We start from the raw sequence: 25543 nt of genomic DNA, 5'->3' as shown, positions 1-25543 counted from the left end.
TAAATAAACAAATAAACAAATATGCAAACTACCAAATAAACAAACTACCAAATAAACAAACTACCAAATAAAAAAACTACCAAACAAACAAATAAATAAATAAACAAACAAACAAATAAATAAAATAAATAAATAAATAAATTCTTTGATGTTACCATTTTAAGGCTCGCTCGAAATTGGACAGAAATTTGACAATAACTTTATTTCATTACTGCCATACTTTACATTCCAGCAGTCCATGTATGTGGTGGCAGCAGAAAAGAGACCACGGGATTTTCAAATGTTGAGTGCACCTTTTCTTTCTTCTGTCTCTTGGCAAAGCTTTTCAAATACTGAGACATCTCAATTAGGTCACATGCGGGAAAAACACTGAACCACAGGCTGCAAGGAAGTTGTATAGTTTCCTGTGAAAAATGTTGCTGAACATTTGCAGCAAAGCTTTTGTTCTTTGTGACTAAGAAGCTCAAAGACTCAGAATGAAAAGGCTTCCTTTATCACCTTTCTGATAAACTGCTATTGTTTGTTTAATACTAGCTGCATGTTTAATTCTCTTTCAAATTATCAGCCTACTCCAAATGCTTTTCAAGTTGAAAAACAGAAATGGAAGTTTTGAAATAAATACGTTTTGCATTTGTCTTTTGTTCCATACCCTTCTTATTACTATTTTATTTTTATTCTGCTCTTTCTCAGATTCTAATTGACTGAGTGTCCCTAGAAGACAAACTATGAATCAGAGAGTGAAAAATATAAATTGACCAAAACTCACAATAAAAGCAAGAATACGAGCAACAGCTCCCATTCCCACCATTAATTTCATGTACAGTGACATTTGTACCAGTGGCTTGTCTCCTGTACTCCATTCATCATGCTTCAAATCACAGAGTTCCCATGGGATTCCCAAGGATTTCCTGATAAAGGGCTTGGTGATACCCCCCAAGTTGATCAATAAACTCTTGGGAAAGGCAAAGATGGGGAGCACCCCTGCTGACTCCTGAAACGGCTTTCATCAACCACCATAACTCTGCTAAGCTATAGTTTAGTGTACAAAGAGTAAGATTGACACTGTATCTTGTACTTGTTTTTCTCTGCTCTCCCTCCTATGCTGAAGTGGCTGAAAGTCTGAACTTCTATTTTTCATTGGCTACAGCTTCATGTAAAATACAAAACACAAGCTGTGAATCTTATTTGTATTCATTAGAAATAGCCATCTTTTTAATCTAAAATATGAAACTGGCTTGTTTGCGTTCTGTCGGGCTCTCTGGTAGACTCCTCCCAAAAATTCACAGGTACAAATTTCAGACACACACACACACGTTTGAAAATTCAAAACAATGTTCTTTATAATGAAAATTCACTTAAACTAAGCCCTCTTTTGGTATAGCAAAGAGCACTCGTTTCCAAACAAACTGGTAATTTGTACAAGTCCCTTATCAGTTCTGTGATACTTAGCTTGCAGCTGTGAGGCAATTCACAGTCCTTCTTCTTTCACAAACTTTCACCATTTTGCTCTGGTTTAGTTTCAAAGCGGGGAAAAATCAGCACACAAAAGGTCAAACTCAGTAAAGCAGTCACGAAACACAACGATCAGGTAATCCTCCACAATGGCCAAACCCACAGGCTGCTCTTTATAGCAGCCTCACTAATTACCACAGCCCCACCCAACCACAGGTGGCCTCATTTTCTTTGATAATAATCTCTCAGTTGTTGTTGCCTATGCATCGCTCTCCGCATGCTGCGGCTGTATCATTAACTCTTGTTCTGAATGCAAGGAGGAGCTAGATAATTGATCTCCTTCTGAACTGTCTGTCACACTCTCCTCCTCCCTGTCACTCATGTCTTCTTGGTCAGAGGAGCCTTCATCAGCAGATTTCACCAGGGACAAAACAGGCCTGCAGCATGTGGATGTCTCCCCCACATCCACAGTCCTTGGGGCAGGAGCTGGGCCAGAGCTAACCACAACAGTTTGGTAATTATAACTGATATTAGGTATCAGTATTATTTTTTAGGTTTAGATATAACTCTGATCTGGAGATGAACTTCCAAATATCTCCACATGACCACTCTGGAAAAGGAACAGTCATTTTATTTTCATAATGAAAAAAGCAGATAATTCTTTTTAAAAAAATATTAACATTCCTACATAAACATTAATGTTCCTCCACACAGGTACAAATAAGATTGGAAGTCATTTTTCTGTATTTCTCTCATTCTACTTCTAACTTGTCTGTCTTTTTGCCCTCCTACCCCTATTTTAATCTGGTATTATTTCCATTCAAATGTCTTATTTTTATTGCCTTAATGCTATTCTCTGCATATGTATTACAAAAATATAGTGTAAAAGTACAAAGGTATAGTATAGAACATATAGATAAGAACAATGTCATACAAGAAAATATTTAAAATGCTTGAAAAAAAACAGCAGTCATACAATCCTTAAAACAGGCCAAAGCCTCTCTAGTCATGAAGTCCTACATAGATTTTTGTGTGGGAATAATAAATTACTCTGAATCTTCTGATTTTCTAGTTTTGTTTCTAACCTTAACAGCCACACTTTAAGCCTGCTCAAAGTTGGCTGGCTAACCATAACCTTACAACTTTGCAAAGCTAATATGGAAAGCAAAAGATTTCCTCTGAGATAAGTATGCAACACAAAAATATTTAAGATCTTTCTTTTATGCGCCGGGGTGGTTTCGGATGAGGGCAGGATTTGGAAGGAGCAATCTGTTGTTGCAGGTGAGAAGAAGAGGGGCTGTTTTTTTGAGCTGCTGGACTGAAGCCAGAAGAAACAGGAATCTCAGGAAGTTTCCTTTGTTGTATGTGATTCTCAATCTGCATTTGCAGGGCATACTCCTCAGCTGCAATAAGGACAAACAGACAAAAACTCTGAGTAATACTGATTTTACCTAACTGAAGAGCAGCAGTACCAAATCAGCTCTGGATGGCACAAATTTTATGCAGACCATCACAAGGATAAAGTAGCATAGGATTATTGTCAGGTATTCAATTTCCTTTTTAAAAAAATGATTTTTATTTACATATAAACAATTAAACAAATATACTTACCTGGCAGGGGAGATACCTTGATCATGCAGGTATTCAATTTCCAATACTTATTCAAATCTGGAGAAAGGCAGACAGTCTCAGAAATGAAGAGCCTGCCATATCAAAGTTTCCAATCCAGCACCAAGGTCTAAGTCATTTCCCCCAAATTGATAATATTACACGTCCTTACAACAGCTAGCATTGAAATGAAGAGTTGTAATCAATATACAGTGGTACCTCTACTTAAGAATTTAATTCATTCCGTGACCAGGTTCTTAAGTAGAAAGGTTCTTAAGTAGAAGCAATTTTTCCCATAGGAATCAATGTAAAAACAAATAATGCATGCAAACCCATCAGGAAAGAAATAAAAGCTCAGAATTTGGGTAGGAGGAGAAGGAAGAAGAAGAAAAGGAAGAGAGTCGCTACCGAAGGAAGAAGATGAGGTGAGGGGAATCAAAAACATCCAAAACTTTAAGGCTTAAAAAAAAAAAGACAGTCTCCAAGGCGGCAAGGAGCAGCATGCGTCTCCCATACACCCATCGTGAGGCTGCCTCCTATAAACTGTGCCAGAGAGAAAAACCCAGGGGGAATGGCAGGAAACTGCAGTTTAATGTTTCCAAATGTAAAATAATGCACTTGGGGAAAAGGAATCCTCAATCTGAGTATTGCATTGGCAGTTCTGTGTTAGCAAAAACTTCAGAAGAGAAGGATTTAGGGGTAGTGATTTCTGACAGTCTCAAAATGGGTGAGCAGTGTGGTCGGGCAGTAGGAAAAGCAAGTAGGATGCTTGGCTGCATAGCTAGAGGTATAACAAGCAGGAAGAGGGAGATTGTGATCCCCTTATATAGAGCGCTGGCGAGACCACATTTGGAATACTGTGTTCAGTTCTGGAGACCTCACCTACAAAAAGATATTGACTAAATTGAACGGGTCCAAAGACGGGCTACAAGAATGGTGGAAGGTCTTAAGCATAAAACATATCAGGAAAGACTTAATGAACTCAATCTGTATAGTCTGGAGGACAGAGGGGAAACGGGGGGACATGATCGAAACATTTAAATATGTTAAAGGGTTAAATAAGGTTCAGGAGGGAAGTGTTTTTGATAGGAAAGTGAACACAAGAACAAGGGGACACAATCTGAAGTTAGTTGGGGGAAAGATCAAAAGCAACGTGAGAAAATATTATTTCACTGAAAGAGTGGTAGATCCTTGGAACAAACTTCCAGCAGACGTGGTTGGTAAATCCACAGTAACTGAATTTAAACATGCCTGGGATAAACATATATCCATTGTAAGATGAAATACAGGAAATAGTCAGACTAGATGGACCATGAGGTCTTTTTCTGCCGTCAGTCTTCTATGTTTCTATGTTTCTAACTGGCTGGGCCTTCGTGCCGCTCTCAAATTTCCTGGGAAATTTTTCCAGGCTCGGGTTCTTAAGTAAAAGATGGTTCTTAAGTAGAGGCAAAAAAATCTTGAACACACAATTCCTATCTAGAAACGTTCTTAAGTAGAGGCATTCTTAAATAGAGGTACCAATGTATTTGGGGACTATTGGTTGGAGAAATATGCATCATGATGGCTTGGTTATCATTTGGCTGCATTTTGTCTCTCATTATGTCCAGTCATTTCTACTTGATATCACATTTTTAAAAACAAAACCTTATTTCAGGACACAGTCTCGGAAAGCCTTGGGTAAAATATAATCAAACATGGATTGTCAGGACATGTAATATTATCAGTTTGGGGGGAAATGACTTAGACCTTGGTGCTGGATTGGAAACTTTGATATGGCAGGCTCTTCATTTCTGAGACTGTCTGCCTTTGTCCAGATTTGAATAAAGAATATCAATTAACAAGAGTACAAAGTACAAAATAGATATATTGTCCAAAAATCTTATATAACACATTCTATAGAGATAGTAAAACACAGAAAAAGCCTTTATCATTTAAAAAAAATTAAAAAATTAAGATATATCCTATTAACAAAATATACATAATTAAATCAGATAAAATTACACAATATACAATATAAAAGGCATAAAAATGTACTATTAAGACTAGTCAGAAGCCACAGAGTCCAATCAGAGGATTACACCTATTCCTTAAAGTCAAACTAAAGAAATTGAGGAACAAGAAAGTCATCTGTCATGCAAAGAATAAACTGTCAATTCTAAAATAGTGGGACTAATTCTGAAAGATTCTCAACCTTGACTTTCCTATTGAAGTAGGGTAAATTGTAAAAAGTACCCAAGGAAACTAACTTTAAAAAAGTAGATTTTGTTGGGATGTTTCTGCTCAATGATGAAGATAAGGAGAATTACCATATTCCATTGCCCCAGAGACTGAAGAGATTTTCTAGAACTATTTACCCCTAATTAGAAACCAGGACAGGATTGTAAAGTTTATGGGAGGAAAAAAGGGACAATATTAAATTGTATTGTTTAATTTAACAGGACAAACTTAAGCAAATAATTCTAACCCAAGTTTAATACTGTCTAAAGGTTAATTTAACAAAATCAAATATAGTTTTTGTCTGCCCTTTGCTAATCTTTTGGAATATTATTATTATTATTATTATTATTATTATTATTATTATTATTATTTGGATTTGTATGCCACCCCTCTCCGCAGACTTGGGGTGGCTAACAACAGCAGTAGAACAGTACAACAAAATCCAATACTAAAAAAAACAGTTAAAAACCCATTATATAAAAACCAATCATACATACAAACATACCATACATAAAATTGTGAAGGCCTAGGGGGAAAGTGTATCTTAGTTCCCCCATGCCTGGCGGCAGAGGTGGGTTTTAAGCAGCTTACGAAAGGCAAGGAGGTTGGGGGCAATTCTAATCTCTGGGGGGAGTTGGTCCCATGGTGCGGAGCATTTAAGGTGAGGCTTTCCAAAAATGTATGCTTGGTAGGGGGGAAAGAGGGGGGAGATCATGGACCCACTCTGCACATTGTAATGATTTTCATCTTTGAGGAACCAATTCAATTTGCAATCACAAATCCCATGTTATTTTATTTAATTCAGCCTTGCAGAAACCAGGCTGAAAAGCAGAGCAAAATAATAACAATCACACACTTTTATAAAAAGCAGGCTTTTTTGGACACATTAAATAAAGTGCTGTATTTTCTCCGTGTTTCCTTTCTTCCCTTCCTCCATGGACCAGAACCGAACTTTAGTTTTCATTAAAATATATCTAGAAATTGATTTACTGCATATATATTTCACAGTGACTAATAGATTGAGCATTCTTGGTGCTAGTGTTCCAAATGACACCCTCAACGAAAGAAGACTCTGAGGACTGAAGTTCCTCAAAATTCCATTTTCTTAGAAATGTCATATTGGCACATCTGGGTAAAGCCAAATCTGAAAGCTTCTGAAGGTTTTCCCCACCCAAAAGAAAGGAAGTTACAAACCCTGCACCCACAAGTCCCTCATGCAATCCAATCACTTCACTTCCAAACAGTCACTCCCATCCAGAGGCAGGCTGATTGACCTTGACTCCAAGAGAAAGGAATGTAGTTATGGCTAATTCTCCACCGACTCCTTGAAATCATCTCTCCCGCTTTCCCAGGCACGAAAAGCCCAGAAGCTTGAAAGAAAAAGATGACTTTTAGAGCTGACACTGGTTGATTGTTAGAAAGGGAGAATCTTGTTTGATTTTAAATGGAAGGAATGCCAGGCCTACCTTCCCTTTCGCATCGCTTTGCTTTCTTCCTTCTGATGCAGTAAATAATCAGAGCCAAAAAGATGATCAATGTGACTACACTTCCCATGATGATCATTAGAATGAAGAGCATAGATACTGAATCAGGTAAATCTGAAACACAGGAAAAACTCATAAGAAAAGATTGTATGTGTGTATTTATACAAATATATGCATGCACATAAAGAAGAGAAAGCAACCATATACAAAAGAGAGAAAAAATCAGTCTATTTTTTCCCCCTGCCCTCTTAACATGTTAAAAATAAGGGGGGAAAACACAAAGCTTTTTTCATGGCTTCCTTAAAAATAGTTTCTTGACTATATTACTGTTGGCATAAACAATCAAACCACAATTTCATTTAGCATTTATTCACGTAACTGATTGGCTCTGTCACAATTACAATTACTGTATATATTTAGATAAGTGGAATATCTCACCATTGATTTGATTCATGTTAAAAATTACAAATTACAAACCACTCGGTCTGAATTTACACATTAAGCCAGAAACTAAACAAACTATCATGGTTTACATATTTGATATTCCAGCCTATACAGTCTAGCATTCAGAAGTGTGTTACGACGCTAAGTTAATACCTTCTTCTAAACATGTTATTTGTTTCTCGATATGATTCTTCTCAGAATTAACATCAACCTCACATCTGTATTTTCCAGAAAGGACTTTTAATGGCAATGTCACCTTCCACATTGTGTTGTCATATACTGGTTGTTCAAACGTTTCAATTTCTTTAGTATCTTGAAACAATTTAAATCTGGGTTTTTGTTCCTCAGAAGATTTCATCTCACATGTCAATATTTTTTGGGAACAAAGCTCATTGAGTTTTGGTGAAAGCTCTGAAAGGTCTGAAAGAAAAGAAATATGTTCTGCTAAATTATTTAAATACACCATTATTATTATTATTATTATTATTATTATTATTATTATTATTATTATTATTATTATTATTATAAATGCAACAATTGCATAATAGAGATCAAATCTTTAACTTTTTCAATTACTATATCTGAGAAGAGCCATAGTGGCTTAGTGATATAAAATGCAATATTTCAAGCTAACTCTGTTAATTCAACTTTCTTTCCTTTAAAAAAAACATGTTTTATTTGCAGTTTCCTTTTCCCACCATACATATTTTGTGGACAGTATATTGACTGTGTCAAATCTTTTTTAAACAATGCTAACAATAATGATACAAATGAGCATATGCAATCCTAATCTTCCAACTTCAACAATACTATTCTATCTCTATAATTGTTTATCATTTTTCTCATTAATTCATTTTCATTCTTTGCACCGTTTATTTGTTATCCCCCTACTAAATAACTAATATTTAATATTTTAAAGATTACTCATTATTCCACCATAAATTCAATATTAAAAATGTATAGGATTACTAGTAAAGCCAAATATTAACAATATTTAATTAATCCCAGGAGTGTATCTCAAAATCCCCACAATTTCTAATCCTTAATGTTTTAAATATACTTTAACACAATATTAATGTTGATAAAACAATTAGATTACCTAACCCTAAATTTCCATCTACTAAATTTAACTTATTTTAAGTTAATTAATTAATTAAAAATAATTAAAATAAAAAATTAATCAAATTAATTAATATGTATACAAATACACATACTATTATTTTCCCTATTTGTATTTTTCCATTTTATTAATACATTTTCTCATTGTCCATCAACTCTTAACCTTTTTGAAATTCCATCATTTACTGACTTTTTTCATCAGCCTTTATCTCTCTCTCTCTTGGAATATTGTATCTCTTTTTGATATATTTGTATCTACTGGACATCCCCTTCTGGGTGCCCTTTGTCTCTTTCTGCTATAATATTTGATCACTCATCCACAATACTTCTTTTTTTTAAAGAGATTTTTCTTTTTTCTCTCCGTTCTATTATAAACTTTTAAGGAGTTGTCTAATTTATTCCTACAATTAATTAATCCTTTCTCTTCTTTATTTTTAGCTTTTTCCATCTCATTTTGATTTTCCTTTCTACTGCTTCTTCTAATTTCTCATCTATTTCCTGAATATCATGTTGCTGTTTTCCCCCAATTGTTGGGTGACTTCTATATTCATTTCTGTGTCTTTAAACAATCCCCTTGTCTCCTTATTGTTCTTTATACTTTAACATTACTTTTTAATATCAAGAATATTTCTTTCTATGCCTCTATCATTCCCTGTAAATCTATTTTGTTACAATTTAATAAAAATTACTTCTTAAATATTTCTATAGTTTCAATATCTCAATATTTGAAAAAGATTTCATCAATCCCATAATTATACCTCCAAAATCTCTAAATTTATTATCTTTTTAAAGTAATTATATATCTTCCCAATTGTCAAAATTTTAAAGTCTCACAAAAGTGAAAGAAATGAGAGCAGGAGAAACAAATGAGAAAGAGAAGGGGAGAAAGAGATAGGTACACAGAAATGAAAGTAGACCTGGAGGGAGAGAATGAGAGAGAGGGGGGGAGGAAAAGAGAGAGAGAAAGCAAGAAAAGAGAGAGGGAGGGAAAGTCTTCGAAGAGGGGCGGCATAAAAATCTAATAAATAAATAAAAGTGGAGAGGAAGGAGGGAGGGAGGGAAGGAAAGAAGGAAGGAAGGAAAGGAGGAATGGAGGGAACGAGAAAGGAAGAAGGAAGGAAGGAAGGAAGGAAGGAAGGAAGGAGGAAGAATGAAATGAATGGATGGACAGAGGAAGGAGGGACATTTTTTGGGGGGAGGTAATTTTTTTAAATTTTTCTCTCAACATTCATTAAAACAATACAGTGTATCATCTAATTTTCCATGAATAAAATACGGTATTTTGTTAGTAGCTAATATCAATCATCAAAAAAGTTGCAAAAGTTTTTTTTTTCTAATTTTGTCACCCAATTACATTTTCTTTTAATTAAATTCCCTCCTTAATGTTCCTTCAAAAAGTACAACAATTATATTTCTAACTTATTAACTATTATGCCAAAGTGCTTCCTTCTTTATTTATACATTTTTATAAACCAATAAAACCTTGTATAGCCAATCAGATGTTAACAAAAGAAAATTAAAAACAAAACATAAACATATATGAATTTTAGACTTCTCCCCCAACTCTAAATAGCACATTTACCTAATCCCAAATTTAAAAATTATTTCAGACCATCTAACATTTAGCCAATTAATATTTATCTACATTTCTTACTTAATTATTAATTTTAAATTTCAGTCAATTTGATAAAAGAAAAAAAGAGGGGAAAATCTAAATATTCTTTATTTTCAATCAATTAAAAATCATTAAAATCATTCATCTCCCCAACAATTCTAAATTCAATTCCATTTATGCATTAATCCAAATCAGTATCACCTACTACATATCTTATTATAATTAGTACTTTTAACTTTCTTAAAACAGATCAGCAATTCCTAAATTCATATATCTAAATAGAAAAAATAATTAAAGTTAAAAAAGAGTAAACAAAACAATACTCCAAGCTTAATCAACCCTAATCAAACTCCAATTTCTTTAACCTGAGCAAAACTTTGAACCGAACTCTTTTATTTTTTTTATTTTTTTTGTATCCCCTTTGAATCCCCTTTTCCATTTTATTCTTTCTATTCTTCTTTCTAGGAAGGAAGGACTTTGTTGGAAAAATAAAGCGATTATTGGATCAAACTTTTGACACTTGACAATGTAGTTATGATGGTGGCAATGTCCCAGGGTTATGTGAACATCTTTTGGGATCTTTTGACAAGCAACTGCAGGGATTCACTTAACGACTGTGGCAAGAAAGGTGGTAAAGTGAGGCAGAATCATATTGCTCAGGAGATAGAAACTTTGGCCTCCATTGGGGTCAGAACAGAAGTTGAGGATTATCTGTCTGACCAGTGCACTCTTTTAGAAGCAGATCAGGAGTCCATTTTGAAGCTCCACAGAAAAAATCTAGGGGAGAAGGCAGGTTGTCCTTGACTTACAACAGTTCATTTACTGACTGTTCAAAGTTGCAACGGCCCTGAAAATAGTGACTTATGCCCCTTTTTCACACTTACAACCTTCGCAGCAGTCCCACGATCACGTGATCAAAACTTGGCCGCCGTTTCATATTTATGACTGTTGCTGTGTCTTGAGGTCACGTGACCCCCTTTTGCGACTGTCTCACAAGCAAAGACAATGGTGGGGGGTTGGAGAAGCCAGATTCGCTTAACGACAGGGTTTCTAACTGATCTACACCCAGGCATGAAAATGTCCGTCTCAGACATTATACTTTCCCACCTACACTAGAAAAAAATTAGAGGGAACATTGGTGAATATCTGTCATTATTAGATAGCCAAATACTGGATTTTTTTCTCATTAATTGTGTTTAAATTGTAGTTTATAAGATAACTTTAATAGTCTTGTATCTTTACATACTGGTTATGCATTCTAATGTCCTTTATATGTATTTAACTTCAATTCATACTTCTCCATTCAATGAAACAAATAACAGGATTATATGATAAAACAAAAACTTATATATTGCCCCATTACAGCAGTCAGAATAATTTACAATGTCAGCATATTGTCCACAACAATCTGGGTCCTCAGGGTGCTTCCAGTTGACGTCGCTGTGAAAATGGCTAAAAAATTGCGGGCTCCACTGAGCCTTGTGAAATCTGGCTGATAACTGCTGTAAGGTCATAGCTGCCTTCTAGGAACAGTGCAGAAAGGAGAGGTGCTTGGCTGACTATGAGTAACTCAAAATTTCCTGATTAGGTCCAAAGCAAAATCTCCTGAATGGCAGCAGGGACAACAGCCATTCTTGCAGTCACAAAGCTGGGACAACCAGGACTATAAGATTTGTGCTGGAGTGGATTGTGGACAGAGGATTGAAACTGGGTGAGATAATTACCAACTTTTACTATAAAGACCTGATTTTAAGGACACAAATTTTAAAAGAAAACTTTTAAAGCCTAAGAAATACACAGAAAGGGGGAAAAAACTGAAAATCAAGAGACAAAAGTAGCCCAAGAGAAGTTTTAAAACACAGAAAGCCTGAAAATAGCTTAAACAATTGGAAAAGTGATTTTTGGGAGAAACTGTCTTGTTTATTTGTATTTCTAAACCCCCTGGATAATCAGCTCTTTTTGATAGTTTGTTTAACATTGGATTTGAGATCCAACAAGAAAGCGAACTACTGGAAGAAGAGAAGTACTACAGCACTATAGCCGCAGTAAACTCAGTGAAAATGAAAACAATACACACAAAGACACAGAATAGAAGTAACAACATCTGGAAGACAGCCTGACTTTCACTTCGTGTTAGAAGATGATTTGGATAATTTGAGAATATTTACTGAAGGGGTTTCTTTAACCTTTTCAAGGTTTCTACAAGGCCCTAAATTTTATTAAAATTGGTTTATTGGATTATTCAATAATCTGAAAGATTGAATGAATCCAATTAATAAATAAATAATTGGAGGAATGCAATAAACAAACAAACAAAAAATAAATAAATAATTTGGATTCGGACTATTAAAGTTATTTAACAGAACATTCTATGAGACAAAAAAGAAAGATGATAGAATAAAAGAGAAAAGAAGGAAAGAATCAGTGAAGGGAGGATCGGTAGGAGCAGGTGTGGTCCAGAGAGCCGGAGCAGCCAGGTGGTGCAAAACTCTGACCCACCGGGGTTTCTCCCTGCCCCCTCGTGGGTCAGAGCTGCCGAGCTGCTCCGGCTCTCTGGATCATGCCCACCCCTGCCGATCGTCCCTTCGCTGCTTCATTTTGGCGGGGGTGAGAGAGAATGAGAGAGGGAGTAGAGGAAAACAAATGACAGAGAGAAGGAAGAGAAAGAAAAAGGGAGAGGAAGAAGAAAGAGAAAGAAAAACAGAAATGAAAGTGAGAGAAATGAGAACAAAAAGGCAGGAGAAACAAATGAGAGAGAAGGGGGGGATAGGTACACAGAAATGAGAGAGACCTGGAAGGAGAGACTCTGCCTGAGAGAATGGGAGGAGGCGGAGACAAAGGCAGAAGGGGCAGCGAGGGCGGCTGCTGCTCCTGGTTGGTTGTTTTTTTCCCCTCTCATATTAAGTCGCGGAACCTTTGGCTGGACCCCCAGTTGAAAAACACTGACCTACTGTGTACCACTTGGAAAGCAATCAACTTCTGTGCCCTGCCATGCGCCTGGAGGGGGGAGAAGCGGGGAAGGTGTGTATGTGTGTGTGTATGTGTGGAGAGGGCCGGCAGCAGAATGGGGAGCTTGGTATGTGTGCCATTCGGTGCAGAAAAACCTTCGCCGCTACCCCTCAACTCCCCACTGTCTACCTCAAGAGGATCCTCCGCTCAAACAAGGCTTCCTGGGTTTTTTTGCCCTCAGCCTCCACTGCAGAACCTGCTCGGCGCCAGGAAGCAGGAAAAAATAAGCAGGGGTGGGCAACTGGGCGTGGTCCCCACCCAAGATCTGGAGAAATTGGGAGGGGCTCAGAGTCCACGATGGTTTCTCCACACCTGACAGCTTGGGAGGGACAGATCAGCTGTCCAGGGGGGAGAAACGGCACCCCGCTGCACAGCCTTTGAAAACCCTGCACCACGATTGGGTTTTGGGTGCACCAGCATGCAGGTGCGCATCTTAGAGGGAACAGTGATATTCACTGAATTCTGTAACTATTATTACTATCATACAGAGCAGAGTAAAATGCAATACAATGTAATAATAATACATAGATCCTTGAATGAGTTTCATCTGAGTCTCATTTTCTAAAAATAAAGAAAATTGCCTATTCTCAGACTGCTTGAGGGATTTTAATCTCTTGTTTTTACTGTTATTCCAGTGTACAACAAACATTAACTTTTATATCCTTTTGAATATTCTGATATTTCATAGAAAGATTATGCATTGTTTTAATTAGTTGTTTTGGATTGTATGCCTTATAGTGGCACTGAGAGATCAGGGCAGGGATGGGAAATTGTTGGCTCTCCAGATGTTGCTAAATTTAACACCTGGCATCTCTATTTCCCAATTTTTCTAGAGCTTCTTGAAGTTGTCATTCAGCAGCATTTACAAGGCTACAGATTTCCTACCCCTTTTTAATAATATCCATACCTTTCCAGTCCTATACAAGATCTAAGATCAACACGAGACTGTTAAGAAAGGTCAATTTATGGTTTTAAGAAACTGTGATCAATATAGCAACAAAGTTCAAGTGAGGATTTCATTTCTGATCCCGTAGGGAAAAATACATTTTTTTCATCAATTGTAGGCACTTGCAATTGAACCCTGGTATCCTGATCATGTTATGTCAGTGTTGAATGTTTTCCAGTAGCAGACATCTTTTCTTGGCTCACTTCAATCATTTGATATTTGTTAGACTTGGCAATCTAAGATGTTATTTTCTGAGGGTCGGCTATCTTATTAATGCTTATCAATTTTTCGAAATGCCCCTGGGGCTAATCCACCGTATGCCCAGAGATGACAACCTGGGTGGGTGAGCCTCCCCACACGCATGGGCATGACAAGGAGCAAGGAAGAGTCAAGTTCAAGTCCAAGTTCAAGGTTAGGAGGACCCTCCCTTGCTCAGCAAGGGACTTTCGCCCATAGTTGCTCAGGAATGTTCTGGAAACAGCAGTTCCACCCTCTTTCATTTTACTTCTGCTGATCCTAGGTTTAAATAATAAAGTGACCAATAACTCCCAGTTCTGTGTCCATGTGCTTACTCTATATCCACTGCAAGGGGCCGTTGGCTGCCTCATGGTCAGTGGCATTTGCGGTGGTGGTGGTAGCACACAGGATGCCGGTGGTCAGTGCAGAGGGGGAGGGGGACATTGGTGCACGAGCAGAACGTGCGCCCCTCTCCCCAGTATGCCCTGCACTGTCACAGGGCATGATAAGCTTCCAGGAGGACGACCAGTGACCCACTATAAAAGGGCTTGCACGCCACTCATCCCCTCCTTTTCAAAAGACAGCCAGCCTGGCTTCCAGACACCAACCTACCCTTTCCTTAGCCGCAGTGTGACTGGGGCCACCTCTGGGAGAACTTTTTGACAGCCATAACACCATTAGAGTATGGACGTTTTTTTGCCTACTCTACACTGGTATCTGGGAAGGGGGACAGTTAAGAGGTGTCCAGAATCTAATCACAATAGGTTTAGGTTAATTTGGCCTGAATTTGGAAAGTTTATTCAGTCTCTCATGGGCCGCTCCTCACCATGATTACAAGGCTAGGCCGGCCCAGGTTATGGAGACGAGATGCCCCTGGGGCTCATCCACTGCATGCCCAAAGATGACGACCTGGGTGGGTGAGCCTCCCCACACGCATGGGCATGGCAACAAGCAAGGGAGGGTCAAGTTCAAGGTTAAGGGGCCCCTCCCTTGCTCAGTAAGGGGTTTTCTGCCATAATTGCCCAGGAATGTTCTGGAAACAGCAGTTCTGCCCTCTTTCATTTTACCTCTGTAGGTCCTATGTTAAATTAATAAAGTGACCAATAACTCCCAGGTAAGTGTCTGTGTGCTTATTCCACGTCCACCAGAATCCACTCCAGCACAAATCTTATAGTCCTGGTTGTCCTAGCTTTGTGACTGCAAGAATGGCTGTTGTCCCTGCTGCCATTCAGGAGAGCTTGCTTTGGACCTAATCAGGAAATTTTGAGTTACTCATAGTCAGCCAAGCATCTCTCCTTTCTTCACTGCCCCAGAAGGCAGCTATGACCTGTAGGGTCTCTTTACAGCAGTTATCAGCTGTATTTCACAAGGCTTGGTGGAGCCCCCTATTTCTAGTCATTTTCACTGCGACGTCGACCAGAAGCACCCTGAGGACCCAGATTGTTATGGGCAATATGCTGACATTGTAAATTATTCCCCTGCTATTTATTTCATTGAATGGGGAAGTAGGAATTGAAGTTAAATACATATAAAGGACATTAGAATGCATAACCAATATATAAAGATACAAGACTATTAAAGTTATCTTACAAATTACAAATTAAACACAATGAATGAGAAACAAAATCCAGTATTTAGCTATCAAATAATGACAGATATTCACTGAATTCTGTACTACTGTACTGTACTGTATTCTGTACTGTAATTCTTTCTACTATCATGTTGTACCAGTGTACAACAAACATTGACTTTTATATCCTTTTCAATATTCTGATATTTCACAGCAAGATTATGTATTGTTTTAATTGTTTTGGATTGTATACATTGTAGTGGCACTGACAGATCAGGGCACGGATGGGAAATTGTTGGATCTCCAGATGTTGCTAAATTTAACACCTGGCATCTCTATTTCCCAATCTTTCTCGAGCTTCTTGAAGTTTTTATTCAGCAGCATCTACAAGACTACAGATTTCCTACCCTTTTTTTATAATATCCATACCTTTCCAGTCCTATACAAGATCTAAGATCATCACGAGACTGTTAAGAACGGTCATTTTATGGTTTTAAGAAACTATCATCAATACAGCAACAAAGCTCAAGTGAAGATTTCATCTGTCCGTCCATTACCTTGGGGGGGGGGAATTATTGACCCCGTCAGAGAAGGTCCGCAACTTGGGCGTCCTCCTCGATCCACAGCTCACATTAGAGAAACATCTTTCAGCTGTGGCGAGGGGGGCATTTGTCCAGGTTCACCTGGTGCACCAGTTGCAGCCCTATTTGGACCGGGAGTCATTGCTCACAGTCACTCATGCCCTCATCACCTCGAGGCTCGACTACTGTAACGCTCTCTACATGGGGCTACCTTTGAAAAGTGTTCGGAAACTTCAGATCGTGCAGAATGCAGCTGCGAGAGCAGTCATAGGCTTCTCTAAGTATGCCCATATTACTCCACCACTCCGCAGTCTGCATTGGTTGCCGATCAGTTTCCGGTCACAATTCAAAGTGTTGGTTATGACCTATAAAGCCCTTCATGGCACCAGACCAGAATACCTTCGGGACCACCTTCTGCTGCACGAATCCCAGCGACTGGTTAGGTCCCACAGAGTTGGCCTTCTTCGGGTCCCGTCGACTAAACAATGTCGTCTGGCGAGACCCAGGGGAAGAGCCTTCTCTGTGGTGGCTCTGACCCTCTGGAACCAGCTCCCCCCTGAGATTAGGATTGCCCCCACCCTCCTTGCCTTTCGTAAACTCCTTAAAACCCACCTCTGCCATCAGGCATGGGGGAACTGAAATATCTCCCCCCTGCCCATGTTGTTCTGGTGTTTGATTGATTGTGTGCTTGTTTTTTATATATATTGGGGTTGTTTTCATGAATTTTTTAGCCTAAAATTGTAATTGGATTGGTGGGTATTGGATTTGTTCACTATGTACTGTTTTGCCATTGTTGTAAGCCACCCCGAGTCTGCGGAGAGGGGCGGCATATAAATCCAATAAATCTAATCTAATCATTTCTGATCCTGTGGGGAAAAATACATTTTTTTTCACCAATTGGAGACATTTGCCTACTAACTGAACCCTGGTATCCTGATCATATTATGTCAGTATTGAATGTTTTCCAGTAGCAGACAAGTTTTCTTGGCTCACTTCAATCTTTTGATATTTATTAGACTTGGCAATCTGAGATGTTATTTCTGAGGGTTGGCTATCTTTTTAATGCTTATCATTTTTTTCAAGATTTACAGTAAACTCCATATGGGAATATCACTACTCACAGAAATCCAACTATGGCCAATCCAAAGTGCCAATTTGAAGGAGAAAAGAAGTAAAACAAAGATGCTCATAGGTTTATGAAGGGTAGAATGGTATTCAAAAACTCACCATCAACTTGCAATGTAAATGATCGTTCAAATAATTTCATGCCCGATTTATTATATGCTTTTACTGTATAATTTCCAGCATCCACTTTCTTCAACTCATTTATTTCCAGATTTCCATTAAGACCTAAGTGGTATTTGTTTGGTCCTAATTGCTTTTTTGCCATAGTAATGTTATTATCTGTAATAGTTGCGATATATGTATAATCCTTAGTCCAGGTTAAAATATATGCTTTGACACCGTATCCGGGTCCTTGAAGAGTAATGTGGTTTCCTATATGTCTGTGAATCTTGTCATTCATGGACACAGAACCTACAAAAAAAATTTACAAATTTTGTTTTTTTTTAGATTATAAGTGGAAAATATTTGCTTATTGTTTTTGAAAATTTACCATTTTCCTACATATCTTATACAGGGTTTCATCTTCCAAATAAATTAATATCAGTGTTAGACACATTGGCTTGATTTAAAGTAGTCTGTATATATAGCAGTGGTAAACAAAGAAAGTGCTTGGTGCCTACAGAAGCAATTATATTAAAATCATGGGTGTTTTGTATTTTTCAGGACAAGTTTCATAATGATTGACATTCAGAAGAACCTGTTATAACAGAATAACAGAATTGGAATGGATCTTGAAGGTCTTCTAGTCCAGTCTTTCCCAACCTTGGCAACTTGAAGATATTTGGACTTCAACTCCCAGAATTCCCCAGCCAGCGTTCGCTGGCTTGGGAATTCTGGGAGTTGAAGTCCAAATATCTTCAAGTTGCCAAGGTTGGGAAACATTGTTCTAGTCCAACCCCCTGCTCAAGCAAGTAACCCTATATAATTTCACATTGTTGTCTAATATCTTCTTTAAAACCTCCAGTGTTAGAACATCCACCGATTAAGGCAAGTCACTCCACTGATGAATTGTTGTAGCTGTCAGGAAATTTCTCCTTAGTTCTAACTTGCTTTTGTCTTTGCTTAGTTGCCCTCCATTGCTTCTTATGTTCCTTTATTGACATGCATATGTACAGTGGCGGGCCACCATTTCCCGGCACTACCGGATTGGGCCTATTGGGGGTAAGCAGCTTTTTGGATATCTGCTGTAACTTTCAACAGTTGCTAAGCAACTGGACATAAGCACAGACTACCTGTGTTGTCATAGCCATTTCAAAAAGCCCCCCCCCCCCAAATCATTACAAATCCTTTGAGGAATGTAAAAATAGGCCTTTTTTAGTCCAGCATTCCATTTCTCCCAAATGCTTTAATAAAATCCTTTTCATAACTACTTTTGTTTTATCCTGAATATTTTAGTATTGTTTACAAACTGCTTACCCTTTACTTTTCTGAACAAATTAAAAATACTGCTCTAAACACAGGTTCTTGAAGGAATCTATTTCTTCTTTCTCTTCATTGAGAAAGCTGCCAAATCTGAGCTTTGATCTTTAATTCATGAGTCTGCAATTATATTAAGAGGAGAAGGAAAAGCTAATAATACATTCAGTCCTAATTTTGATAAAGTGAATGAAACAAAAAAATAATTAGACCAATATGTATGTGTTTATGAGACTAGACATAGAAGTAGTGGAAGTGATGTGCCGGTGTCTGGAGGCTGTTGGGGTCTGGATGGGTGTCAACAGACTCAAACTCAACCCTGATAAGACAGAGTGGCTGTGGGTTTTGCCTCCCAAGGACAATTCCATCTCTCCGTCCATCACCCTGGGGTGGGAATTATCGGAGAGGGTCCGCAACTTGGGCGTCCTCCTCGATCCACAGCTCACATTAGAGAAACATCTGTCAGCTGTGGCGAGGCGGGCGTTCGCCCAGGTTCGACTGGTGCACCAGATGCGGCCCTATTTGGACTGGAGATCACTGCTCACAGTCACTCATGCCCTCATCACCTCGAGGCTCGACTACTGTAATGCTCTCTACATGTGGCTACCTTTGAAAAGTGTTCGGAAACTTCAGATCATGCAGAATGCAGCTGCGAGAGCAATCATGGGCTTTCCCAAAAATGCCCATGTAACACCAACACTCCACAGTCTGCATTGGTTGCCGATCAATTTCCAGTCACAATTCAAAGTGTTGGTCATCACCTATAAAGCCCTTCATGGTATCTACGAGACCGCCTTCTGCCGCACAAGGGTATCTACGAGACCGCCTGCTGCCACACGAATCCCAGCGACTGGTTAGGTCCCACAGAGTGGGCCTTCTCCGGGTCCCGTCAACAAAACAATGTCGTTTGGCGGGCCCCAGGAGAAGAGCCTTCTCTGTGGCGGCCCCGGCCCTCTGGAACCAACTCCCCCTGGAGATTAGAATTGCCCCCACCCTCTTCGCCTTTCGTAAGCTCCTTAAAAAAACCTACCTCTGCCATCAGGCGTGGGGGAACTGAGATATTCTAATTATGTATATATCTAAATATAATATATGATACAGTATACATGTACATGTACATGGTGAGTTTAACAGATGGATGGTGTAAGGAAAAAATCAATTACACAATCAGTAGTCCCAGTAGAAATACTTCAAAAATTTCATCCCAGAAGAGAGCAACAGAAATGAACAGTAAAGTTTAGAGGAGTGGCCTCTAGCAATGCTTTGAGCTCTAAGCAAATAGCACTTTCAAGCAGTATCATGAATGACAGGAAGTGAACTTCCTATAATCTTCTCGGCTGTCTTTACCAGTCTCTGTATGGACTTTGTATCTGAGACACTGAGACACACCAAATAAAATAGTGGTGTAAATTATTAAAATGCTCTCAACTGATCCTCCATAAAAAGAGGCTAGCACAGAAGGTGAACAATGTGCTCACTTCATCCATGAAGGAAATTCAGGTGCCGGTTTGTACCTTTCACTAAAGATAGAGTGTGGAGAGACCAGATCAGATTGTTAGTTATCTACACCCCCAGATACTGAATACTGATGACCCCCTCTATAGCTGCATCCTTGATACTGAAGTGAAGCATGACTATCCCGGCTCTTTCTAAAATCTACAATGACCTCCTTTGTTTTATTAACATTTAGAATCAGGTTACTTTTATTCAGGTCACACCAGTCCACCAGAGCCTGCACCTATTCCCTAAAAGCCTCTTGACTGTTGTATTGGATAAGACCCATCACTGCAGTGTCATCGATATGATTTGTAGCAGATATGGCACAGTAGTTGTGGGTCATCAAAGTGAACAGTTACAGACTCTTTTCTTTTGATGTTTAATACTTAATAATGTTTATTGGTGTTGTGATTCCGTCTGAGGCTCCTCAGGGAACGGCTGAACCTCTGCCGGCTCCATGCTCAGAGGGGGAGGATGAGGAACAAGAGGAGGAGGAGGAGGAGGCCCAGGCAGATGGGGAGGAGGAATATCAGGCTGAGGGAGAGGGAAAACAGCCTGAGTCCCCCGGGGTGGAGCTCTCCCCAGCAAGCAGCCTGGAGTCCTTGGATGAAAATGCACAAGCCATCATCGATCTCAGGCAGAGAAGAGCAGCACAACGAAGGGGACAATTAGCCAGGTATTTCCAGCCCTAAATAGGCAACAGCTGGGTTTGGGTGTGGTTCTCCCCAGAAAGGCTGAAAAGGCAGACCCACCCTTCCTGTATTGTGCAGTATTATCTTTAGGAGTCCTGGGACCTGGCTGTGATCTTTGGCGTTTCTGACTCTGGCTTGTGGCCCTGAAGGCTGAAACCTTGGGGGGAAAGACGTGGGTCTTATTCTCTACAGTGGTGTGTGTGCCAGCAAGAAGTCTGCTGTATTGTCTGGCCGTCATGACTCTGCTGTGAAGCCTCATAGCCTGTCTGTTGGGAAGAACAGGTTTTTCTCTGTGTTTGTTTTTCCAACTATAAAGTGCCTTTGCTTTTACCAGCGTGTCTGGCTGCTTTTTTCAGTTGGTGTTGAAGTCTGGGGGCACCCAGACAGAACAATTTATTTATTTATTTGTTTGTTTGTTTGTTTGTTTGTTTGTTTGTTTGTTTGTTTATTTATTTATTTATTTATTCATTCATTCATTTATTTATTTATTAGACTCGGGGCGGCTAACAACAATATAAAAAGACTATGTAAACAAATCTAATATTAAAAGACAATCTAAAAAACCCCAATTTAAAGAACCACTCATACATACAAGCATACCATGTATAAATTCTATAAGCCTAGGGGGAAGGGAAATTTCAATTCCCCCATGCCTGACGACAGAGGTGGGTTTTAAGGAGCTTGCGAAAGCCAAGGAGGGTGGGGGCAACTCTGATATCTGGGGGGAGCTGGTTCCAGAGGGTCGGGGCCGCCACAGAGAAGGCTCTTCTCCTGGGTCCCGCCAAACGACATTGCATAGTCGACGGGACCCGGAGAAGGCCAACTCTGTGGGACCTAACCGGTCGCTGGGATTCATGTGGCAGAAGGCGGTCCCGGAGATATTCTGGTCCGATGCCATGAAGGGCTTTATAGGTCATAACCAATAACCTTGGATAAGGTTATTTAATTTTTAATGAAGAAAGAGATATAAGAGCCTTTTTTGAATGTTTAGTATAAAAAAGAACAATTTTTATATAATTTTAATGATAAGCACCGTTGCAGTGTTTTTTGTATTTATGCATTGTTTTATTTCATGGTGGAGAAAAATAAAAATGTATACACCCCACCGAACCCACAAAAAAATGAAGAGTAGCAGATTCAAGACACAGCCTTCAAGGAGATGGGATTGGAAACTTTTCTTCCAACTCACACAGTCTGGTTTCTCCTGAACTGTAAATTTTATCCCACATGATTTACAATTAAAAAGGGACATTCAGAAATGAAAGTAAAACTTTTGACTGCATAAGCATAATATTAAATGTTTCTTCTTTCTCATGTTAATAGTTTGTTGCCAGGCAGCTTATTTATTTATTTAGAGTATAACGATGGCACAATTAGTCAAGACACTACAATGTTAGTACCTAATATTTAGGACCCAAATTGTCAGCAAGATTCTGACTCTGTAAACTGCTTAGAGAGAGATCTGTAGAACGCTGTGAATCAGTATATAAGTCTAAATGCTATCGCTATTGCTATTGGACTGCCAAAGCATTAAGGTAGCTTTTCTCAGCCTACTGCCAATCAGATGAACTAGATTTTCAATCCACTAATATTTATTTATTTATTTATTTATTTATTTATTTATTTATTTATTTATTTATTTATTTATTTATTTATTTATTTATTTATTTATTTATTTATTTATTTATTTATTTATTTATTTATTTATTTATTATTAATTGGATTTATATATGATTTAAATAGGATTAATGGGATTTAAAATATCCTATTTTAAAGTCTAAATCACCGGAAAAATAACACATTTGTGAATAGTTTTTTTAAATTAAAGCACTGTCTGTAATTATTATTATTATTATTATTATTATTATTATTATTATTATTATTATTATTTATTAGATTTGTATGCCGCCCCCCTCCGAAGACTCAGGGCGGCTAACAACAATATAAAAAGACAATGTAAACAAACCTAATACTAAAGTCCTTCATGGCACCGGACCAGAATATCTCCGGGATCGCCTTCTGCCGCACGAATCCCAGCGGCCAGTTATGTCCCACAGAATTGGCCTTCTCCGGGTCCCGTCAAGTAAACAATGTCGTTTGGCGGGACCCAAGGAAAGAGCCTTCTCTGTGGCGGCCCCGACCCTTTGGAACCAACTCCCCCCAGATATCAGAGTTGCCCCCACCCTCCTAGACTTTCGTAAGCTCCTTAAAACCCACCTCTGTCATCAGGCATGGGGGAATTGATACTTTCCCTCCCCCTAGGCTTATTAAATTTATGCATGGTATGCTAGTATGTATGATTGGTTTCTAAATTGGGGTTTTAAATTAACTTAAATATTAGATTTGTTTACATTGTATTATTATTGCTGTGAGCCGCCCCGAGTCTGCGGAGAGGGGCGTCATACAAATCTGATAAATAAATAAATAAATAAATAAATAAATAAATAAATAAATAAATAAATAACAATCTAGAAAACCCCAATGCAATGTAATGCTTTTCATTAGGAGGAAGAAAACAGTCCTAATTTGTCTATGGAGATTCTCAGTCATCCAAGTCATGGTTGTCTCAAAGGTGCTTTTTCAAGCAACAACTAAACTTTCTGGTTTTCAACGGTGAAGGGACACGAGGCAGAAACCATCCTGCAGAAAGCACAGTTCCACAACACAGTCCTTTCAGCAGTTCTAAGAAGGCTCCATACCCATTCGCTCTACTCGTGTGACCCTGAGGACACAGACAAATTTCCGAGTGGCCTCAACAACTCTTCCAAATAATGCAAATGACCAACTGTCTGCAATAAATATGAATCCTTCCATTCTCTAGCAACCAAGTCAGAACTGAAGAAGCGTCTTGGATGAGAAGCAAAACTTCTTCAAAGAATAACAAGAAAAAATCCAGTTGACTTTTGAAAAAGCACTCCTAATCCTGAATGACAGTTATATTTTTCATTGCAATGCTTAAGGATAGTCTGAAAGGTTATCACCAAATATTTCACATTCAATATTTTCTCATACATTTTTATCAACTTCAATAGTTCATTATAGTAATGTTGTAGTAGATAAACTTAATCTGTTTGTGGTTCAATCCTATTTATCTTTGGGACTGTTAGCGACAGGTAGATAATACCCACCCAATATAGGGCAGTTGGGAGGGAGCATTGTGGGTATATTTAGCCAAAAGATTAGAGGGAAAGAGCTTCAATTCAGGAACAGCTTACTTTCATAGTCAAGATAATACATATCTTTCTAATATTTCTAATATTTAGGAAAACTACAAACGCTACATTTCATAGCTTTTGTTATAGAAAAATCAACTTAATTTGATAGTAAAGATCATAAATAAATGAATTCTATTTTATTTCAAATGGGGCTTAGTATGATATTTTATAAATATAATTTAATGTATATTTATATGTATAATAAATATATATTATATAATAGCCGCCCCAAGTCTGCGGAGAGGGGCGACATACAAATCCAATAAATAATAATAATAATAATAATAATAATAATAATAATAATAATGTATATAATGACATCCTATCTAAAAAGAGTACCAACTGAAATTTTGATAGAAGTGTTCTGTTTTTATTGCCAATGACAAATATAATTTTTAAGAAAGAAATTCGGCTGATTCTAAACTATTTCAGGTTCATTGTTTTACAGTGTTTGCACTACAATACTATTTTTCTCTGATAATCTTTTTTAAAAAATGTTTGTATTAAACTGCTGGGTGTAATCAAATATTTACAATATTGCATCATATGTTGCATAACTTCTAGAATATCCATAGCTGCCTTTCATAAACATCAATAAAATTGTACAAAACCCAAATTCTATTAAATGCTAGGAGGCTCATTTCCAATCATAATAGCTGTAAATTTAGAATAGTGATTAAGATGTTAGAGTTGGATTAGGAGGACCCAGGTTTTAGTACACTCTCAGTTGCAGCAACTAACTGCGATATTTTGGACCAATCTTTTTTCTAAGTCCAATGTCTCAAAGACTAGCCTAAGGACATTCACTAACTTTCACTGGCACATCCAAGTCCAACATCTTAGCTTCTGAATACTCTCCTTGCATTTTCAAAACTTTTATTTTAAAAAATACTAAGCTGTAATAGCTTTGTTACTACAGTGAAAATATTTCCAATGAGAGTTCTTTGCATTTGCAAAGAAGTTCAAAGAATGTTGTATTTTTAAACTCACCTTTCAAGCTGAACAAGATCATTGGGAATTTAATTAGGAATGGATTGCTCAAGTTCATGTTCAAGGCTGAGTTTATCTAGAGAGACAAGGAAGTATATGACACAGCTTGCAGTATCTGACACATGTAAATCACATTGTTCGTTTTCTCTTTCTCTCCCTCCCTCCCTCTCATTACCCACACCACTTACACCAGCTTTCTTTCTCTGGCAATGAAAATAGCAGAGTCAAATGTTATGGCTATCAGTAACTTTATAAGAATATATTAAAAATATATATACAACTGATTTTTTTCCATGATTTCAAAGAAAAATTGAACAAGGTTTATT

General features: G+C 37.9%; 1 protein-coding gene across 1 annotated transcript; it reads right to left on the bottom strand.

The window, feature by feature from the left end:
- Positions 1-2065: 2065 nt before the first annotated feature.
- Positions 2066-25309, bottom strand: CD2 (CD2 molecule). The gene is made up of 5 exons (XM_070751746.1): positions 25218-25309; positions 17510-17818; positions 7359-7625; positions 6744-6875; positions 2066-2855 (listed from the first exon to the last, which is right to left on the bottom strand). Exons 1-5 carry the CDS (start codon positions 25273-25275, stop codon positions 2659-2661), a joined length of 963 nt encoding a protein of 320 aa, XP_070607847.1. The 5' UTR covers positions 25276-25309; the 3' UTR covers positions 2066-2658.
- Between the last annotated feature and the right edge of the window lie 234 nt (positions 25310-25543).

Source organism: Erythrolamprus reginae, chromosome 4, assembly GCF_031021105.1.
Source record: "Erythrolamprus reginae isolate rEryReg1 chromosome 4, rEryReg1.hap1, whole genome shotgun sequence".
In the NCBI taxonomy this organism is placed as follows: domain Eukaryota; kingdom Metazoa; phylum Chordata; class Lepidosauria; order Squamata; family Dipsadidae; genus Erythrolamprus; species Erythrolamprus reginae.
The sequence above is the reverse complement of the archived record's forward strand: the minus strand, read 5'-3'. Positions and strand labels throughout refer to the sequence as shown.